This window comes from Calypte anna, chromosome 2 (genome assembly GCF_003957555.1).
Source record: "Calypte anna isolate BGI_N300 chromosome 2, bCalAnn1_v1.p, whole genome shotgun sequence".
Lineage (NCBI taxonomy): Eukaryota > Metazoa > Chordata > Aves > Apodiformes > Trochilidae > Calypte > Calypte anna.
Window position 1 is genome coordinate 1,106,782 of NC_044245.1, and position 17,128 is coordinate 1,123,909.

At 52.1% G+C, this 17,128-nt stretch overlaps 1 protein-coding gene across 1 annotated transcript in view; it reads left to right on the forward strand.

Annotated features, from left to right (window-relative positions):
- The window catches only part of SETD2 (SET domain containing 2, histone lysine methyltransferase), an 83,166-nt gene that overhangs the window by 43,292 nt on the left and 22,746 nt on the right, over nt 1-17,128 (forward strand). Inside the window, 4 exon segments of the mRNA XM_030444901.1 lie at nt 2,224-2,439; nt 2,441-2,866; nt 12,658-12,706; nt 15,112-15,286. Of these exon segments, the coding sequence (XP_030300761.1) occupies nt 2,224-2,439; nt 2,441-2,866; nt 12,658-12,706; nt 15,112-15,286 (866 nt within the window).

Sequence of the window (17,128 nt, forward strand, 5' to 3'; positions counted from 1 at the left end):
TGTCCCATCCCTTGTTCCTTGGGAGCAGAGCCCGACCCCCCCTGGCTCCAACCTCCTCTCAGGGGGTTGCAGAGAGCCACAAGGTCTCCCCTCAGCCTCCTCTGCTCCAGGATCAACACCCCCAGGGCCCTCAGCTGCTCCTCACAACTTCTCCAGACCCTTCTCCATCTTCTCCAGCCCCTTGAGGCCCAAGGTTCCTCTTGTCCCATCCCTTGTTCCTGGGGAGCAGAGCTCTGCAGTCCAGGGGCTCCTCAGCTCCTCCTGTCCCAGGCCCCATGGGGACATCAGGGGGTCCCAAATCCCCCCCCTCAGCCCCTGCTCCTGCCTCCTGCCTGCCCAGCAGAGGTGTCCCCTCACCCCATGGGCACTTCCTTCTGTCCCATCACTTGTTACTCTCTGAGGATCATCAGATCCGAAACTGGTTTGGGTTGGAAGGGACCTTAAATCCCTCCCAATACCCCCCCTGCCATGGTCAGGGACCCCTCCCCCAGCCCAGGGGGCTCCAAGCCCCATCCAACCTTCAACACTGCCAGGGATGGGGCAGCCACAGCTTCCTTGGGCAACCTGGGCAACCAGGGGCTCCAGACCCTTCTCCATCTTCTCCAGCCCCTCCTCCATGCTCTCCAGACCTTCTCCTTGTGCTCCAGACCCTTCCCCACCTCCATTCCCTTCTCTGCACACTCTCCAGACCCTCAATGTCTCTTTTCTGACCCAGAACTGACCCCAGGATTTGAGGAGCACCTCACCAGCACCCAGCACAAGGTTCTTGGGGTTGATCCTTTGCCATCTTCCTCACTGCATCCCAAAACCAAGAGCTCAGCCTGGATTCCATCCCCCATCTCCTTCTTGCTCTCCAGACCCTTCTCCATCTTCTCCAGCCCCTCCTCCATGCTCTCCAGACCTTCTCCTTGTGCTCCAGACCCTTCCCCACCTCCATCCCCTTCTCTGGACTCAGGCACTGAGTTAACCTGGTGCAGTCAGTGCTCACAGGAGCTGAACTGCTCCCCTTTGGATCATCCCAGTTTCCTCCTTTAGGGTGGGAGGGATCCATCCCCCTGATGGATGTTGAAGCTGTTGCTCCAAAGGACTCTCAAAATCTGAATTTTTTTACCCATTATGCCAACCTCCTCCTGTCCCTGCCCTACAAGTGCCATGGCCTTGCAGACCTCCCTGATATCTCTTCTCTGACTCCTCTTTCACCTTCTAACTTTAGAGAAATTGATGGCTGTTAGGGTCAGACTCCTTTTTTTCCCCTGGAATAGATCCAAACACTCAAACTTGGGGAATCCCCAAGCCCAGAGCTGCTCCCAAGAAGCTTCAAGAGGTTAAAAAAACACTGGGGTGGTGGTGGCTTTGTCTCCACACAGCCTCCTCTCAGCTTAGGTGGGGTTTGGTGGATTGAATATATATTCTTTTAGAATCCAAATCAGTGTTTATTCCCCCTCTTTTTAAAAGATGAGCAGCATTTGAAAAGAAATTCTCTTTGGGCCAGCATGGCAGGAGTCAGTGTAGTGCCAGAAACCAATCTCCTGCCCTTCACTCCTGGAGGGATGGCTTTGAAAACAAACAACTTGGGAAGTCCACTCGAAGGTCTGGCTGTCTCCTGCTTCAAAGCCAGGGATTTGGGGCCTGGTTTTTGAGAGAGAAGTTGCTGAAGTCCCTTGGAAAGGTGCTCATGGAACATTCTGGGCCTTCTTCCTGTGGCCCAGGGTTCCCCATTTCCCAGGGCCAGGTTTTTGAAAGTCTTTTTTAATAACATGATTCTCATCTCAGAGCTTTGGACACAACCCAGGTGAGGCCAAACCTTTGGGTTGGTCTCCAGAGGAAAGCTGTCTCCTGTACCACAGGTCCTGCACCACAAGTCTCCTCTCTCAAGCAAGGAAAAAGCTTTCCTGGTGTTAATTTGCAAATATTTTTTGGGTCAGACTCATCTGGTTTGACTTGGTGTTGCTCATTGGGTTTTCTTTCATGTAGAAGATCCAACTGCTGTGTCCTGGGTCGATCGTCCTGGGGATGGGTGTCTGAGCTCTTTCAGACCATCTGAATTCCAAAATCACTTCAGTTGCTCCAGTTTGCCATCCCTGGGTTTTCCACCTCTGTGCATCCCAAGCCCTATCACCGTCATCTTGATCTTCCAACCTTAAAAACTGGGAAGAGGAACCCACCCCAGGTAGGAGAGAGCTTTCCATTCCCACCGCCCTAACACCCTCCTTTTGTCCTCAGATCATGAAGACCTTGGAGCTCCTGCCCATCCCCACCAAGAACATGTTGGAGGAGAGCAAAGTCCTTCCCATCATCCAACGTTGGGCTCAAACCAAGATGCTGTTCCCAGCTGAGTGAAGGGGATGGTTACTCCAGCGAGAGAACACCTCGCGGGCCCACACCCCGCTCAACACCCCGGAGCTCTCCGCCAAGCAGAGCGTGGAAGGTGACACGGACAACCCCCAAGAAGCTGGTGTTTCGATCGGCTGAAAAATCATCAGTGAGAACAGGCATGGACAGTGCCATCTCAGATACCACCAGCGAGCTGGAAGGGAAGGAAGGCAAAGAGGACCTGGAGCAGCTGGAAGAACGCCCGATGGAGGTGGCGGAGGAGCAGCAGCAGGAGGCGAAAGCCGCGGCTGATGACGCCGGTGAAGAGAGCAGCAAAGGGCAGGTGTGGAAGCTGGAGGCTGAGCCTGAAGCAGAGGTGAAAGAGAGCAATGGGGCCAAGCTGGAAGAGCCCATCACCATGGAGACACCATCTCAGGATGAGGAGGAAGGAGTCTCCGACGTGGAGAGCGAGAGGAGCCAAGAACAAACAGACAAAATGGTGGATGTGAGCGACTTGGCCACCAGGCTGCTCGACAGCTGGAAGGAGCTCAAGGTAAGAGGCATCTCCTTGCAGCTTCACCACCTTCTGCTCTGGCTAAGGAGGATGCAGAGTTCTTGTCTTGGTGGTCAATGGTTGATGACCCAGAATGGCCTTTCTCTGCAGGAGGCTTCTCCAGGTGCTTCCTGTGTAGATCCTCAGCTGCCTTGTCCATGGCTTGCAGTAGATCTCTGGATCTGCAAGGAGCAGATCATAGAATCATAGGAAGTTCTTCATAATTAACTCAGATCATTCAGTTTCAGACACCTCAGTCATCCACTTGCTTTGTAGGTGGTTCACATCTCTGAGAGACTCCTCAACCAAGCAGAAAAAGGGGCCAGTGCTGGCACCCCAAGCATTTGGGCTTGCAGTGGCCCAGTGTTTGTCAAGGTTGAAGCAAACTGAAGAGCTTTCTGCTCTCAAATTCAGTTCTCACCAAACAGTCAGTGCTGCCCCTCCTCTTCACATCTGCTTTTCATCTGCACCCCTCCAGAAACCCCTCTGTTGGCCTCCTGTGTGCCCACCATGGTCGTTGTGTTGGGTTCACCTCTGGGTGTTTGCAGTTGGTGTTTAGATCCATTAACTACTCAGATTTGTGGGTTTTTTGTTAGATTTATTTATAATTTCGATTTAATTGACCCTATCCCTCCCATCAAAGTCTTCCTCTAGCAGTTATCTTTAAGAGAAGAGCTTGGTGGCCTTGGGCTGTCACCTCCAGAATCAGTCCCCTGTCCCCATGAAGTGTCCCCAATGGCTTTTCCTGATGGGACATGGGATGTTGTTCCAGTAAAAGGTCACTCAAAGCTTCAGGTGTTTCCTGGGGTTTCTTTAGGTCTTTGGAGCAGAAAGGGTGAGGAGTTTTCTTTTTTAGGATTATATTCTGCAATGTTCTGTTTGACAGCAAGAGGGTGGGAGCCTTTCATTTGGCCTCAGGGTTTGCTGAGGATCCAGCAAAGAAATTAAGAGATCAGGAAGAAATTCTTTGGGCCCAGGTTGCCCAAGGAAGCTGTGGCTGCCCCATCCCTGGCAGTGTTGAAGGTTGGATGGGGCTTGGAGCCCCCTGGGCTGGGGAGGGGTCCCTGAGCATGGCAGGGGGGGCACTGGAGGAGCTTTAAGGTCCCTTCCAACCCAAACCAAATCTGAGGATCCTCAGAAGGTCCCTGGATGAGCTTTAAGGTCCCTTCCAACCCAAACCTCTCTGGATTCTGGGATTCCTCTCCCAGGGATGGTGCAGGAGGTTTGGGAATGTTCCTTCAAACCTTCCCCCTCCTTTCCCAGGTTCTGGGAGGTTGAGGTGGGACAGCCAAGGGTGAGATCCATCTGACCAGGTGTAGCTGCACACACCCAGAGCAAGGTTTGGGTGCAATCCAAGCAGAACCAGGGTTCTGACACAGGGGGGGTAGGGAGAGGAGAAGGGAAATGGGTTAAAACTTGGAGAGAAAGGGGAGATTGAGGTTGGAGATAGGGGAGAAATTCCTTGGGGTGAGGGTGCTGAGCCCCTGGGTGCCCAGGTTGCCCAAGGAAGCTGTGGCTGCCCCATCCCTGGCAGTGTTGAAGGTTGGATGGGGCTTGGAGCCCCCTGGGCTGGGGGAGGGGTCCCTGACCATGGCAGGGGGGGGCACTGGGGGGGGCTTCAAGGTCCTTTCAACTCAACCCATCCTGGGGTTCTGTGAATCAGAGGTGCTGTCTTGCTTCTGGCTTGGTGGAAAAGGTCATGGAAGGGTTTCTGCCCTTTTCTTACTCAAGCACCCACTCAGTTTTAATCCTTAGAAATAGTCTGGAAGCACAGGAATGTTTTAGGATGAATCCTGTAGCTGTGGAGTTGATTTACCCCTGGAGTTTGATAGCAGGAATGCTTCAGAGGAGGCTCATTCAATAAAGGGTGCTCCACAAGTTTTAGGAGAAACCTCCCCATCATCTCTGTGTTTCTTCAGGAGAACCAGAGACTCTTGGACATTTGTGGAGCTGAGTGTCCTCATTTGTGTTAGTGGGAGAAGAAAGGAGACTTCCCAAACAACTAGAACACATTTCAGTAGAGAAAGTTCTTTTTGGTTTTGTTTTGGGATTTTTTAGTTCCTCCTCTTCTTGACCCAGCAGATCTTGTGAGTTGTGGTTGATGAGAATTTCAGTTTGCAAAACTCTGAACAATCGTGTGAGCCTGAGGATTCTCCTGGTTGAGATGATGCAGTGAGGTTGAATTATGGCTGAGTTGAGTCCCATCCATTGCAGATACCTGGAACTGGTCCAGCTGAAAGCCAAAGCAAGTTCTTAGTCTTTGGAGATTCAGGTTGGATCACCCAGATCTTATTTGCAACCAAACTTCTTCACTTCCAGCATCACCTTGCTGTGGTGTTTAGACACAAACAGCTCAAGAAATGGTTTTAGGCACTAATGAAAAGTATGAAGTTCCATAAAAAGAGCTCCAAAAACGTTGGTTCAAGGCAAAATTTAATCAGTTTAACCCCAAGGGTTGTGTTTTTCTTTGGTGCCTGGAGGAGCTCAGCCTTAGGAATTAGAGACCTCTTCTCTGGAACCTGAGGAGCTCAGCCTTGGGGATTTAGAGATCTTTTCTCTGGAGTCCTGGGGAAGCTTCAGGCCCTTGGGGATCGAGACTTCTCTGGGTTGAAGAGGCTCAGCCTGAAGGGTATAGAGGATCTTTTTCTCTGGGAAGCTTGGAGGAGCTCTAGCCTCTGGGGGGATATAGAGATCTTTATCTCTGGAGTTTGGAGGAAGGCTCAGCCTTGGGATAGGAGACCTTTTCTACTGCGACCGTTGGAAGAGCTCAGCCTTGGGATTTAGAGCCCTTTGCTGAAGCCCTTGGTCAGGCTGTGGAGTCCTGACCCCTCCTCATTCCTCCTTGAGGGTTCCCATCTCTCTGTTCCTTTTTAATGAACCTCGTGTCTGTGCAAGGCCTCTGCCACTGCCTGTGTCTGGTTGTTGGGATGGGGATCCACCTCACAACCTTGAACTTTGTAGTAATCCCAACCCCCCCAAAAAAACCCAAAATCATGCCATGGGGCTGTGGAACTCCTTGGGGAAACTCTGATGTGGGGCATGAGTTCATGTCCTGCACTTTTCTCAATGGCTACCTAAGAGTTAACTTGCTTCTTGTCCAACCAGCTCACTCTGTTGAGATACCACCAGAGCACAGCGCCAAACGGTGGGCCTGATGCCCTTAAAATTGAAGCTGGCAGGGTTGATGCATTTCCATGGAAAGGGATGGCATAAGCCCTTAAAGAACCTGGTTCACCCCGAATGGCTAGTTGCAGCTGGGTGCCCTTACTCCACCACATCTTCCAAAGCTCGGTTTGAAAGCTGGTTTGGCTGGTGGAACCTCTGGGAGTGCTGGATGAGGGAGCGGCTGTGGGAAGGGTCTGAAACCTGGTAACTTAAGCTATAGTCCTCTCCAGTCTGCTGAAGACCCCCTCTGATAATTTTCAACCATTTTCCAATCTAGCTTCTCAGAGGCAGCAAGGAGCTGACCATGTGTCTTCCCTTTTCTCAACTCCATTATTCAACTCCGGGGCTGAAGAAGGGAGAGGACATCAGAAGAAACAGGAAGATGGTTGGGAAGCTGGATGATGCATGGAGCAGTATAATAGGTGAAAAAAGAGGACAGAGGTGGTTAACTCATTGATGCCCCGACCGTTATTTTGCGTGAAAAATCCCAACTACCTGGCATGAAAGGATTAAGTGAGCTCTTTTTTTTTATTACCTCTACACACAGGACTCCCAAGTCCTCACCTTCCAGGGCTCCAACACTCCAAATCCATAACTTCCAAGGAGTGTTGGCCACTGCTCCACACCTCTCACAACACACACTCAAACTCCCCAGTGGGGGGAAGTTTTCAGCCCGGGCTCGTGCCCACCATTCCTGTTCTCCAAGGAAGGGGTTCACACCTTGTCCCGGGCTGAAAACTCACCCTGGGTGGCAAAGGTTGCTTGGTGGACACCCAAGGAAGGGTGTAGCTGGTGGTTCAACCTGGTTCTTCCAGGTGTCTTAGCCTGCTCCAGCTGGAGGATGGTGCTCAGGTAAGGCTCCGTGGACTGATCCATACAGCCAACCCCATGGTGGAGGTGACACATGGCATGGTGGCCAGCAGACACAGTGTTCTCCCCTCTTGGCAGCACAGGGTGAAGCCTGGCAAGCTTTGCTCAACATCCTTTTGATGGTTTAGGATTCAGAAGCTCAGGCTGAGGGACAGGAGAGCACTTCATGGCTTCAAGCAGAGCACGTGCTCTGGTAGGATTGGGGTTGCAGGGTCACCAGACCATAGGGCTTCTTTCCTCCCTGTTATCCCAAAGCAAGATCTTGGGGTCCTGGGGCACTACCCAAGCTGTAGGCTTCTTTGTGGTGACCATCCATCACACATCTAAGCCTTCCCTGTGGTGAGCCCATCTCCTTTGCTAACTGAGTAAAGGCACATGGACACCAGAGGCATGGCAGCCCTGCAGAGCATCCAGCATGGGGGTGAGGCTGGGATGGAGCTTTTGGCATCTTCCTCCAGGCCTGGCCAGGCAGGGGATGCCCCTCACCTGGGCAGAGGCCACGTGGGAGCTGCAGCTCTGAACCCTTAGGAGTTGGAGAAGGTCTCTTTTTGAAGAAAAACCTTTGGAAAGACCCCAGTGTCTTGGGTTTCAAAGGTTTGACTTGGACACTTGTAGCCTCCCAAAGTGTTCAGCAGTGACTTGGACTTCAAAGCTGAGGTGTTGCCCCAACTTTGGCCAAGGTCTTCCTCTGAGAGAAGTCTTTTCAAAATCCCCTCTGATGCCATCTTGACAGGACAGCCCTGTGCAGGTTCTCTGCCATCCTCCAGCAGACACACGGCAGAATTTTAATTAGTGAGGCTCCTAATTTTGTTGTAACTTAGAGCAAGGAACAGTTTGGGGGAAACAATAGACACTGTGAGCAGCCAGGCTCTTCTTTATGGTGGGGTTTTCTTTGGCTTTTAAGCAAGGACATTGTGGCACTGGTCCTTTCTCTTGGTCTCCTCTGTCCCTGGGCGTTGTCGGGATGGGGTGAGAAGATGAGTTGAGAGAAGTGAGAAGATGTTGAGAGAGGGAAGGAGGGAGGAGAGCAAGGAAGAGGTGGAAAATCCCCCTAGTAGGGAGTGGATGTGGTTGTGTGATGCTTCTTCAACCAAACAACAGCAGAAGTTCAGAGTTAGGTGAGACATCAGGATCTGCAGCTCTTGGCTTTGAGCACCCAAGTTCTGCCAACTCCTGGCAGGCTGCAGCTTTAGGTCCAGGGCTCTCCAACTCTAGATCCAGGTGTGGGATTCATCTCCTCTGGCCCCAGGACAAATGTGCCTGGTCCCCTGATGAATAAGAGAGGTTCTGAACATGGGTGAGCAGCTGGGTTGGCAGAGGTCAGCACAGGAGAGCTGGCACCACCTTTGCCAGCAGTTCTTGGGTTGGTGCAAGCTCAGGATGAAGCCTCTGCCTGCTTGTGCTGTTGTTTCCTTCTGCCCATCGTTGGATGTCCATTGGTCTTCTCCAGTTTAGTCCCATTAAATCCAAAATAATTGGCAGCTTAGGGATGGGTTCTTGGAGGGGCTTTCTTTGGGCCCCAATCTCCTTTCCTCCCCTTTTGTTCTTTTGAGTCTTGAGAACCATTCTGCAGCTCTTCCCTCTCCCAAGCCAAGGGGTGGGTTTGTGTCTGTAGCCAGGCAGCCTGAATCCTGGTTGTTTTTGGTTGTTTTTTTTTAAAATTTTTAATTCTAGAGTATCACTTTTTCTTTCTGTATTTAATTTTCTGTGGCAACTCATTAAAGTTTGGTGGGGAAGGTGGAGAGCCCTTGGGGCTCCGCTGCGGTTCGCACGCCTCCAAGCCAGCAGCTTCTGATTCCCAAAATAAAAAGAGGCTTTTCTTTGGAGTTCCCCTTGCCCTGCAGCTGGTTTGACCACCATCTGGTTTTTCATGGAGCAGTTTTGATGACTTCCTCTGCTCATTGCTGGTTCAAGTCTCTGCTGCCTCCATCTTCACCAGGCTCATCCTGGAGGCATCGAGTCGATCTGGAGCTGCTCTCCAGCAAGATGGATGCTCCTTCTTCTGGTCAATAATTATTTGTCTTTTGAGCTACCTGGACCTTCATGAGGGCAATTCCCAGTTCATGGGATGGGTGGCTGCTCTGGGCTGACTCATTTTCCCTCCTCTGGTGCCTCCTGTCCTTGTGGGCACAGCAGTATCTTTCAGAGATGCTTCTTCTCTGCCTAGGGAGGGCAGATGCTTTCTTGGCCCCTTGCACATCCAACCATCTTTGACCTCAAAGCTTCAGCTTGTTGGAGGACAAGTCTTAGGAGGGGCAGCTGAAGGACTGGATGAGCTTTAAGGTCCCTTCCCACCCAAACCAGTCTGGGATTCTGGGATTCTATAATCATCAGGCAGTGACAAGTAATGGGACAAGAGGAATGGCCTCAAATTGTGCCAGGGGAGGTTTAGGTTGGAGCTGGGGAACAATTTCTGCCTGGAAAGGGTTGTCAGGACCTGGCCCAGGCTGCCCAGGTCTCCTCCTATTCCCATTGACCCTTTTTTCCAGTAGTTTCCCTTGTGTGTCCTGATTATTTGATGGAACAAATAACTTTTAAGGAGGGAAGCTGTTCTAGCAGGTCCTGGAGTTCTCTTTCACCCATCACCTCATGGCTTGATGTGCTCCTCATCACTTCTTTCCTACTGTTGGGAACATGGGCAATGGAGTGATGTTCTGAACAGCTGCTTGATCTGAGAAATGAACTTTTGGGGGAAGGGTGAATGTCAGAGAGGGAAAATAGAAAGAGAAACCTCATTGCTGGTGGTGCTTTTGGTCAGCAGCAGCTGCACTCGTGGTCTCCTCCTTCCCAAAAGGGGAAAAAACCATCCCTGGACAATGAGTCAGTCACATCAGAGAAGCTTTCTTTTCCCAGCTGGCTCCTTCTGCATCCCTCACACCCCACACAGGGTGCAGCTCAGCTCCTGCCTTGTTTCTTTTCATTTCAGCCAAACCCCACTACGTTTGGGGTCTTGTGATCCGTAGCAAACGTGTCATCAATTAAGAGCAATTAAAAAAGGGCTCTTGTGCAGCTTTGGTCACAGCATCCACGTTTGCAGCCACTTCACACACATCTGTTGGCTGAGCTGGCTTCAAGCTCTGAAGGAAAGCCAAATAGGTATTTTTTTAATTAAAAAAAAAATGGCCAAAATCACTTCTATTTTTAACTTTCAGCCCCCCTTTGGAAGTGGTTTTGTCTTCCCAGCAGACCACCATGGGCTTGCTTCTACTTTCATTGATTTCACCAAAGAAAAGAGATTTTCTGGGCCCATGGGGCATGAGTTGGTTTTTTATTTTGTTTCTTAAAACAATAAAAGTGAGACTTTCAGACCTGGGCTCTTGTTAACTCCAGTGCCAACCAGTGATGCCATCAGGACCAACTGGGCAGAGACTCTGGGCCATTGATTTCCAACCCCCTTTCAAAATCCCAAGTGGGATTTTATGGAGCTTTTATGGAACATTGTAGAAGGTTGAGAGTTGAGTCAAGGGAAAGTTTTGCATTTCTGAGCATGGGGGAGTTCTAAAAACCCAACCAGCTGCAGCCTTCCTTCCCCCAGGACCAGTTTTATGCAGATTTTCCTCCCCTCTGCATCATCTTTGCCTGAAATTAAAGGATATTTTGGTTCTGCAGGGAAGGTCCTTGGTGGTTTTGCCCCCGAGGCATCAAGGAGACAAGGAGATTGTCAAGGAGACAGTGGGTGCTTGGTGTTGGGATGGATGTTCTGATGGTCATGGCCTTGGGGAGGTGGCTTGGCTGAGGTGTGTTTAGCACTTCTGAATCCATTGTCTTCTGGTTTTGCAGTGGGATGGCCCAGAGTTTCTCTGGTTTGGTTTCTTTGGTCTTAATTCCTTCCCTCTGACCATCCTGGTCATGTTCAACTTGCCAGTAGCTGGTTCCTCACCTTCTGCTCCAACCAACTGGATGTTCTTGGGAACTGCTCCATTCAGGAAGGGTCAGAGCAAGGGTTGGTTGGGATGAAAGGAGAAGAAACTTTTTTCCTAAGGAAGCAGAATGTGGGTGGTTGGTAATGATCTGTGCAGGCATCATTCACACAGACAGGCTCATTGACACTTGGAGAATCTCAGGATGTGAGGTAGGAAGGGACCTCCAGGCCCATCTGCTCCAACCCTTCTCATATTCTTGTTGATCTGAGATGTCTCAGCACCCATGGAGCTGAGACTTCCAACTTTCCCAAGTGGGGGAATCCACCCCTTCCCCTGGAGACCACTTCCAAGGTCTGACTGTCACTCAGGGGGACAAATTTTCCTCTGGTGTCCACTGGGAATGTCCCCAGGAGCACCTTGTGCCCATTGCCCCTTGTCCTGTCCATGGGACTCCTTGTACCCAGGGAGTCTCCAGCTGCTTTGGAGCCCCCTCTAAGTACTGAACATGGGTCAGAAGGTCTCCCCTCGAGCCTTCTTCTTCTCAGGGCTGAACAAACCCTCAGTTTCTCAGGTGCTCCAGTCCTCTGCTCATCCTCATGGCTCTTCTCTGGACCCTCTCCAGCCTGCCCACATCCTTTTTGTACAGCAGGCCCAAACCTGAACACAATATCCCAGGTGTGTTGACAAGCAGTGAGCAGAGTGGGATGAGGACTTCTTTTGTCTCTGCAGGTGATGCCCCTTGGGGATGCACCCAGCATCCTCTTGGCTCATCTTGAGCCTTTTGGCCACCAAGACCCCCAGGTCCCTTTCCCCAGGGCTGCTCTCTACCAGGTGGATCCAGTGGAGTGTCAGAACATTGCAATTTAAGATAAAACCCAAAACACAGCAGTGCTGCTCCAAATCCCTTTGTGATCTGGGAGGGATGGATCAGCCCCAGGGTGCTGAGTTGGCTGCTGTATGAGAAGGGGTGTTGGGTGTTGGTCACTGAGCTCAGAGCATTCAGCAGGGGCGTTGATCAAAGGGTTTTTTACTCAGACTCCCTGGGGATGCTTTCCACATCAGCATCTGATCCAGCCACATCCCAGGAATCGGGATGAGCCCCATCCCTGATGGAAATTGGTGGGTGCTGGGGAAGCCCAGGGCTTGTCCTTGGGAAACCCCCAAGCTGGAGTGAGCAGCTGATGACCACCAGGGGCCTCCTCTGTTTCTCCAAGGTGGTGAAATTGGGGTCCTTGTAGAATCCTGGAGTGTGTCAGGTTGGAAGGGAGCCATAGGGGTCATCAAGTCCAACCCCTGCTTCCTGCTGGGACTGCCTAAAAGTGCCTTGGAGAGCAGGATGGGTCCCATGGGAGGTCTCCCAGGCACCTCACTTTGGTGGTCACTACAGGACAGGTTCATTTCTGTGTTTCAGCTCTCTGCCAGAACAGGGGTTGGTGGCTTTGGACACCCCAATAGAATGAGCCTCAGGTGGCATCTGTCACTGTGGGGACATCATGGCTGGCAAAATTAAAGGTAGAAAAGCCCAGCTTGGCACCTGGAGGGTGGCTTGTTTAATTCCAAAGATTTTTTTTTTATGCTTTTCCATCAGAGTTCAGGTGCTTGTAGCCCATGGGTGGGATGAGCAGCTCAGGTCCCACACTCCTGCCCCTAGCACTTGGCCCAAGAAGGCCCCTAAACTCATCAACACAGCAATGCAGAGAGAAAACATGGCAATAATTTGCCTAAACCAAGAACTTTCCTTCAAGAGCCCCATTTCTGGGGCTTTCTTTGAAAATGATTCTTGGACTTTTTGATATTCAGCTCCTTGTTATGCTCCTTGCAGCCCTGGAGGTTTTGGGGTGGTTCTTGGGGTGGGGCTGAAACTCTTGATCATGTTTGTGACTTGCTTTGCAGGAGGTCTACAGGATCCCCAAGAAGAGTCAAGCAGAAAAGGAGAGCAGTGGTAGGTACTCAGCATCTTCCTATGGTTCACTCCCTTCCTACAAAACCACTTTGGTTTTCCTCCTCTGGGATCATAGAATCAGAGTGGTTTGGGTTGGAAGGGACCCACCAAGGTCCCCCAGTCCCAGCCCTGCAGTCTCAGGGACACCCTCACCCAGCTCAGGGTGCTCAGAGCCTCCTCAAGCCTCACCTTGAACATCTCCAGGGATGAGGCCTCAACCCCCTCCCTGGGCAGCCTGGGCCATGGATCCACTGCCCTCCTGGGAAAGGACTTGTTCCCAACATCTGATCTAAGTCTTTTCTTCTCTAATTTCAAACCATTCTCCCCATCCCATCACTCCAGGTCCCTACAGTCCCTCTCCAGCCTTCCTGTAGCCCCTTCAGACACTGGAAGGTGACTCTTAGGTCTTCCTGGACCTTCTCTTCTCCAGGCTGAACAACTGAATATCAGCTATCCCCAGAGGGACAAGAAAGAAGGTGCACAGTGTGTGTGGGAGATGGTTCTTGATCCTGGAAACTGTGGCACAGGAGCTGCTGCATCCCTTGGATCATTTAAAATCATAGAATCCTAGAATAATTTGGGTTGGAAGGGACCTCCCAAGGTCCCCCAGTCCCAGCCCTGCAGTCTCAGGGACACCCTCGCCCAGCTCAGGGTGCTCAGAGCCTCCTCAAGCCTCACCTTGAACATCTCCAGGGATGAGGCCTCCAGTACTCCCTGGGCAACCTGGGCCATTTTTCCACTCATGGGACAGAACTTTTTCCCAACATCCAACCTAAATCTGCTCTAATTTCAAACCATTCCCCCCATCCCATCACTCCAGGCCCTTGCACACAGTCTCTTCATCCTTCCTGTAGCCCCTTCAGACACTGGAAGGTCCCTATGAAGTCCCCTTGGAACCTTCTCCAGGCTGAACAAGCTCAGCTCCCTCAGCCTGGCTTCCTAGGATGGCAGGAGGTGTTCCCCTTCCATGTCCTTGTCATGGACAGCAGCTCCTGTGAGGAGAGGAGGTGTCTGAGCTGGGACTGAGGGCAAACATCACCCTGAGGCTGAGATGGGGCACCCTGTGATGTGTTGGGGGTTGTTGGCTGATGGGTTGGGCTACATGAGCTTTAAAGGTTCCTTCCAACCCAAACCTCTGACTCTTCTGGAACTGCAAAAGGGGGAAGCTAGAAATATGCTGACTACAACAGTCCAGTTGGTAACTGGTCACCAGTGGGCTCAGTTTGGGGCTGGTCCTGTTCAGGATGATCTGGATGAGGGGAGTGAGGGCTTCCTGAGTGAGTTTGCTGCTGACACCAAGCTGGGTGGGAGTGTGGATCTGCTTGAGGGTAGGAAGGCTCTGCAAAGGGACCTGGGCAGAGTAGGGTTAGGTTGGACATGAGGAACAAAAATCTTCACAGAAAGAGAGGGGTCAGAGCCTGGAATGGGCTGCCCAGGGAGATGCTGGAGTCCCCATCCCTGGAGGTGTTTAATGGTCACTTGGAGGTGGTGTTGGGGGATATGGGTTAGGGGAGAACTTTGTAGGGTAGGGATTGGGTTGGACTCAGTGATCCCAAGGGTCTTTTCCAACCAAAGATTCCATGAATCTGTGATGGGCTGGATGAGTGGGCCAAGGTAATGAAATGAATTTTTAACCTGGGCAAGTGCTGGGTCCTGCTCTTTGGTCACAACAACCCCAAGCTACAGGCTTGGGGAGGAGTGGCTGGAAAGCTGCCAGGCAGGAAAGGACCTGGGGGTGATGGTTGGTACCCAGCTGGCTAGGAGCCAGCAGTGGGTCCAGGTGGCCAAAAAGGCCACCAGCCTCCTGGCTTGGATCAGGAATGGTGTGGCCAGCAGGAGAAGGGCAGGGATGGTGCCCCTGGGCTGTGTTCAGTTCTGGGCCCCTCACTCCAAGAAGGACATTGAGGGGCTGGAGGGAGTTCAGAGAAGGGCAAGCAAGTGGGGAAGGGTCTGGAGAACAAATCTGAGGGGCTTGGGAATGTTCAGTTTGGAGAAGAGGAGGCTGAGAGGAGACCTTCTTGCTGTCTGCAGCTCCCTGAGAGGAGGTTGTAGGGAGGTGGGTGCTGGGCTCTTCTTCCCAGGGAACAATGAGAGGAGCCCAGGGAATGGGCTGAAGTTGCACCAGGGGAGGTTTAGAGCAAATCTGAGGAAGGATTTCTTTCCTGAGAGAGCAGTCAGGGATTGGAATGGGCTGCCCAGGGAGGTGCTGGAGTCCCCATCCCTGGAGGGGTTTAAAACCCATGAGATGGGCACTTTGGGACATGCTCTGTGGGTGCTACAGATACTGATATATAAATTTAATTTATTTGGGGGGGATGCTGAGGGTTGGATCCTGGAGGTCTTTTCCAACTGTGGTGATTATGTGAATGCTAAAAACTCTGTTTTTCCCTCATTTCACCCCACAGCTGATCGTGGCAGGGAGACTGCTGGCCTCAGGGATCAGACTCCTACTCCCAAGAACCCCATCCTGAGCCGGGAGCCTGAGAGACAGAGCCAGAGTAAGGAGAAGAAGAGAAGGAGAGATTCCTTATCCCCTCCCTCCTCGGCCTACGAGAGGGGAACGAAGAGGCCAGAGGACAGGCAAGCTGGGGGGCACCAGGGGTGGCCTGGCTGAGGGTGGGAGGGCTGGGAGGCTCAGGTCTGCCAGAATCCTGGGTGAAAACTCATGGAAAAATGATCCTGGTCATCCTAAAAAACACCCAGAGATGGGAAAGGAGATTTTTCTCCTGGAGGAAACCCTTGTGCATGGTGGGATCAATTCCCTGGCCAGAGCTGATGGATCCTTTTGGAAAAGGGCTTGGAGGGATGGGATGAGAGGGAAGGGTTTGGAGCTGGGAGAGGGGAGATGGAGAGGAGATCTTGGGCAGGGAGGGAGGGAGGGAGAAACTGTTTGGGGTGAGGGTGGTGAGGCCCTGGGTGCCCAGGTTGGCCAAGGAAGCTGTGGCTGCCCCATCCCTGGCAGTGTTGAAGGTTGGATGGGGCTTGGAGCCCCCTGGGCTGGGGGAGGGGTCCCTGACCATGGCAGGGGGGGCACTGGGAGGGATTTCAGGTCCTTTCCAATCCAAACCAGTTTGGGATCTGATGATCCTCAGAGAGTAACAAGTGATGGGACAGGAGGAAGTGCCCATGGGGTGAGGGGACACCTCTGCTGGGCAGGCAGGAGGCAGGAGCAGGGGCTGAGGGGGGGGATTTGGGACCCCCTGATGTCCCCATGGGGCCTGGGACAGGAGGAGCTGAGGAGCCCCTGGACTGCAGAGCTCTGCTCCCCAGGAACAAGGGATGGGACAAGAGGAACCTTGGGCCTCAAGGGGCTGGAGAAGATGGAGAAGGGTCTGGAGAAGTTGTGAGGAGCAGCTGAGGGCCCTGGGGGTGTTGATCCTGGAGCAGAGGAGGCTGAGGGGAGACCTTGTGGCTCTCTGCAACCCCCTGAGAGGAGGTTGGAGCCAGGGGGGTCGGGCTCTGCTCCCAAGGAACAAGGGATGGGACAAGAGGAACTTTGGGCACAACTCAAGTTGTGCCAGGGGAGGTTTAGGTTGGAGCTGGGGAAGAATTTCTGCCTGGAAAGGGTTGTCAGGGCCTGGCCCAGGCTGCCCAGGGCAGGGCTGGAGTCCCCATCATCCCTGGAGGGGTTTCAGAGCAAACCCTGGGGATGTGGGGATGAGGGACATGGGCTGGGGGTGGCCCTGGCAGTGCTGGGGAAGGAGGGGAACTTGAAGGGGAAAGGTTGGACTTGAATGATCTGAAAGCACTTTTTCAACCAAAACAATTATCTAAGAGTCAAGATAAGGGCTGGGTAACTCCAACATCTCAAGTAGAGTCAGAGGCAGCAAGAATATCAAGGAATTTCCTTCCAAGAAGTCACTTTGCCCTTGTCCCGTTTTAAATTGGATCCAAAGCCACTTTGTAATTAGGAAACAATCAGTGGTGAGTCAGCCAGACAGGGAAACTTCTGTCCTGGTGTTGAGCTGGATTAAAACATCTGGATTTAAAAAAAAAAGAATTAAAAAAATAAGGCTGAACTCTGTAAGCCTGGAATTAAGTAGCTGAGGGATGGAAACAGCCCTGAGGTCTGGGGGTGGGAGTGGAGCTGAGTAACAGCACTGCCTCGAGTGATCTGAAGCAGGAGGGGAATAAAGAGCTTTAATTTTGGAGTTATTTGAATGATTTTGCAGGCAAGGAGCCTCCTGCTTGAGCTCTTCCCTCCTGCTGCTGTGTCCTTGCCAACATCCTTCTCCCTTTGTTCTGGGAAGGGTTTATAAAGCCCAAAGAACCCCAGAGGTGGAGAGAGGAGCAGAGGAAGCACCAGAGCATCTCCCTCAGTTCTCTGCTGCTTCCCCTCTCCTGTCAGCTCCCTGGGAACAACTCTTGGTCCTGCTCTGGCTGTGGGGGTTGGATTGATGGTCTTCAGAGCCCCTTCCAACC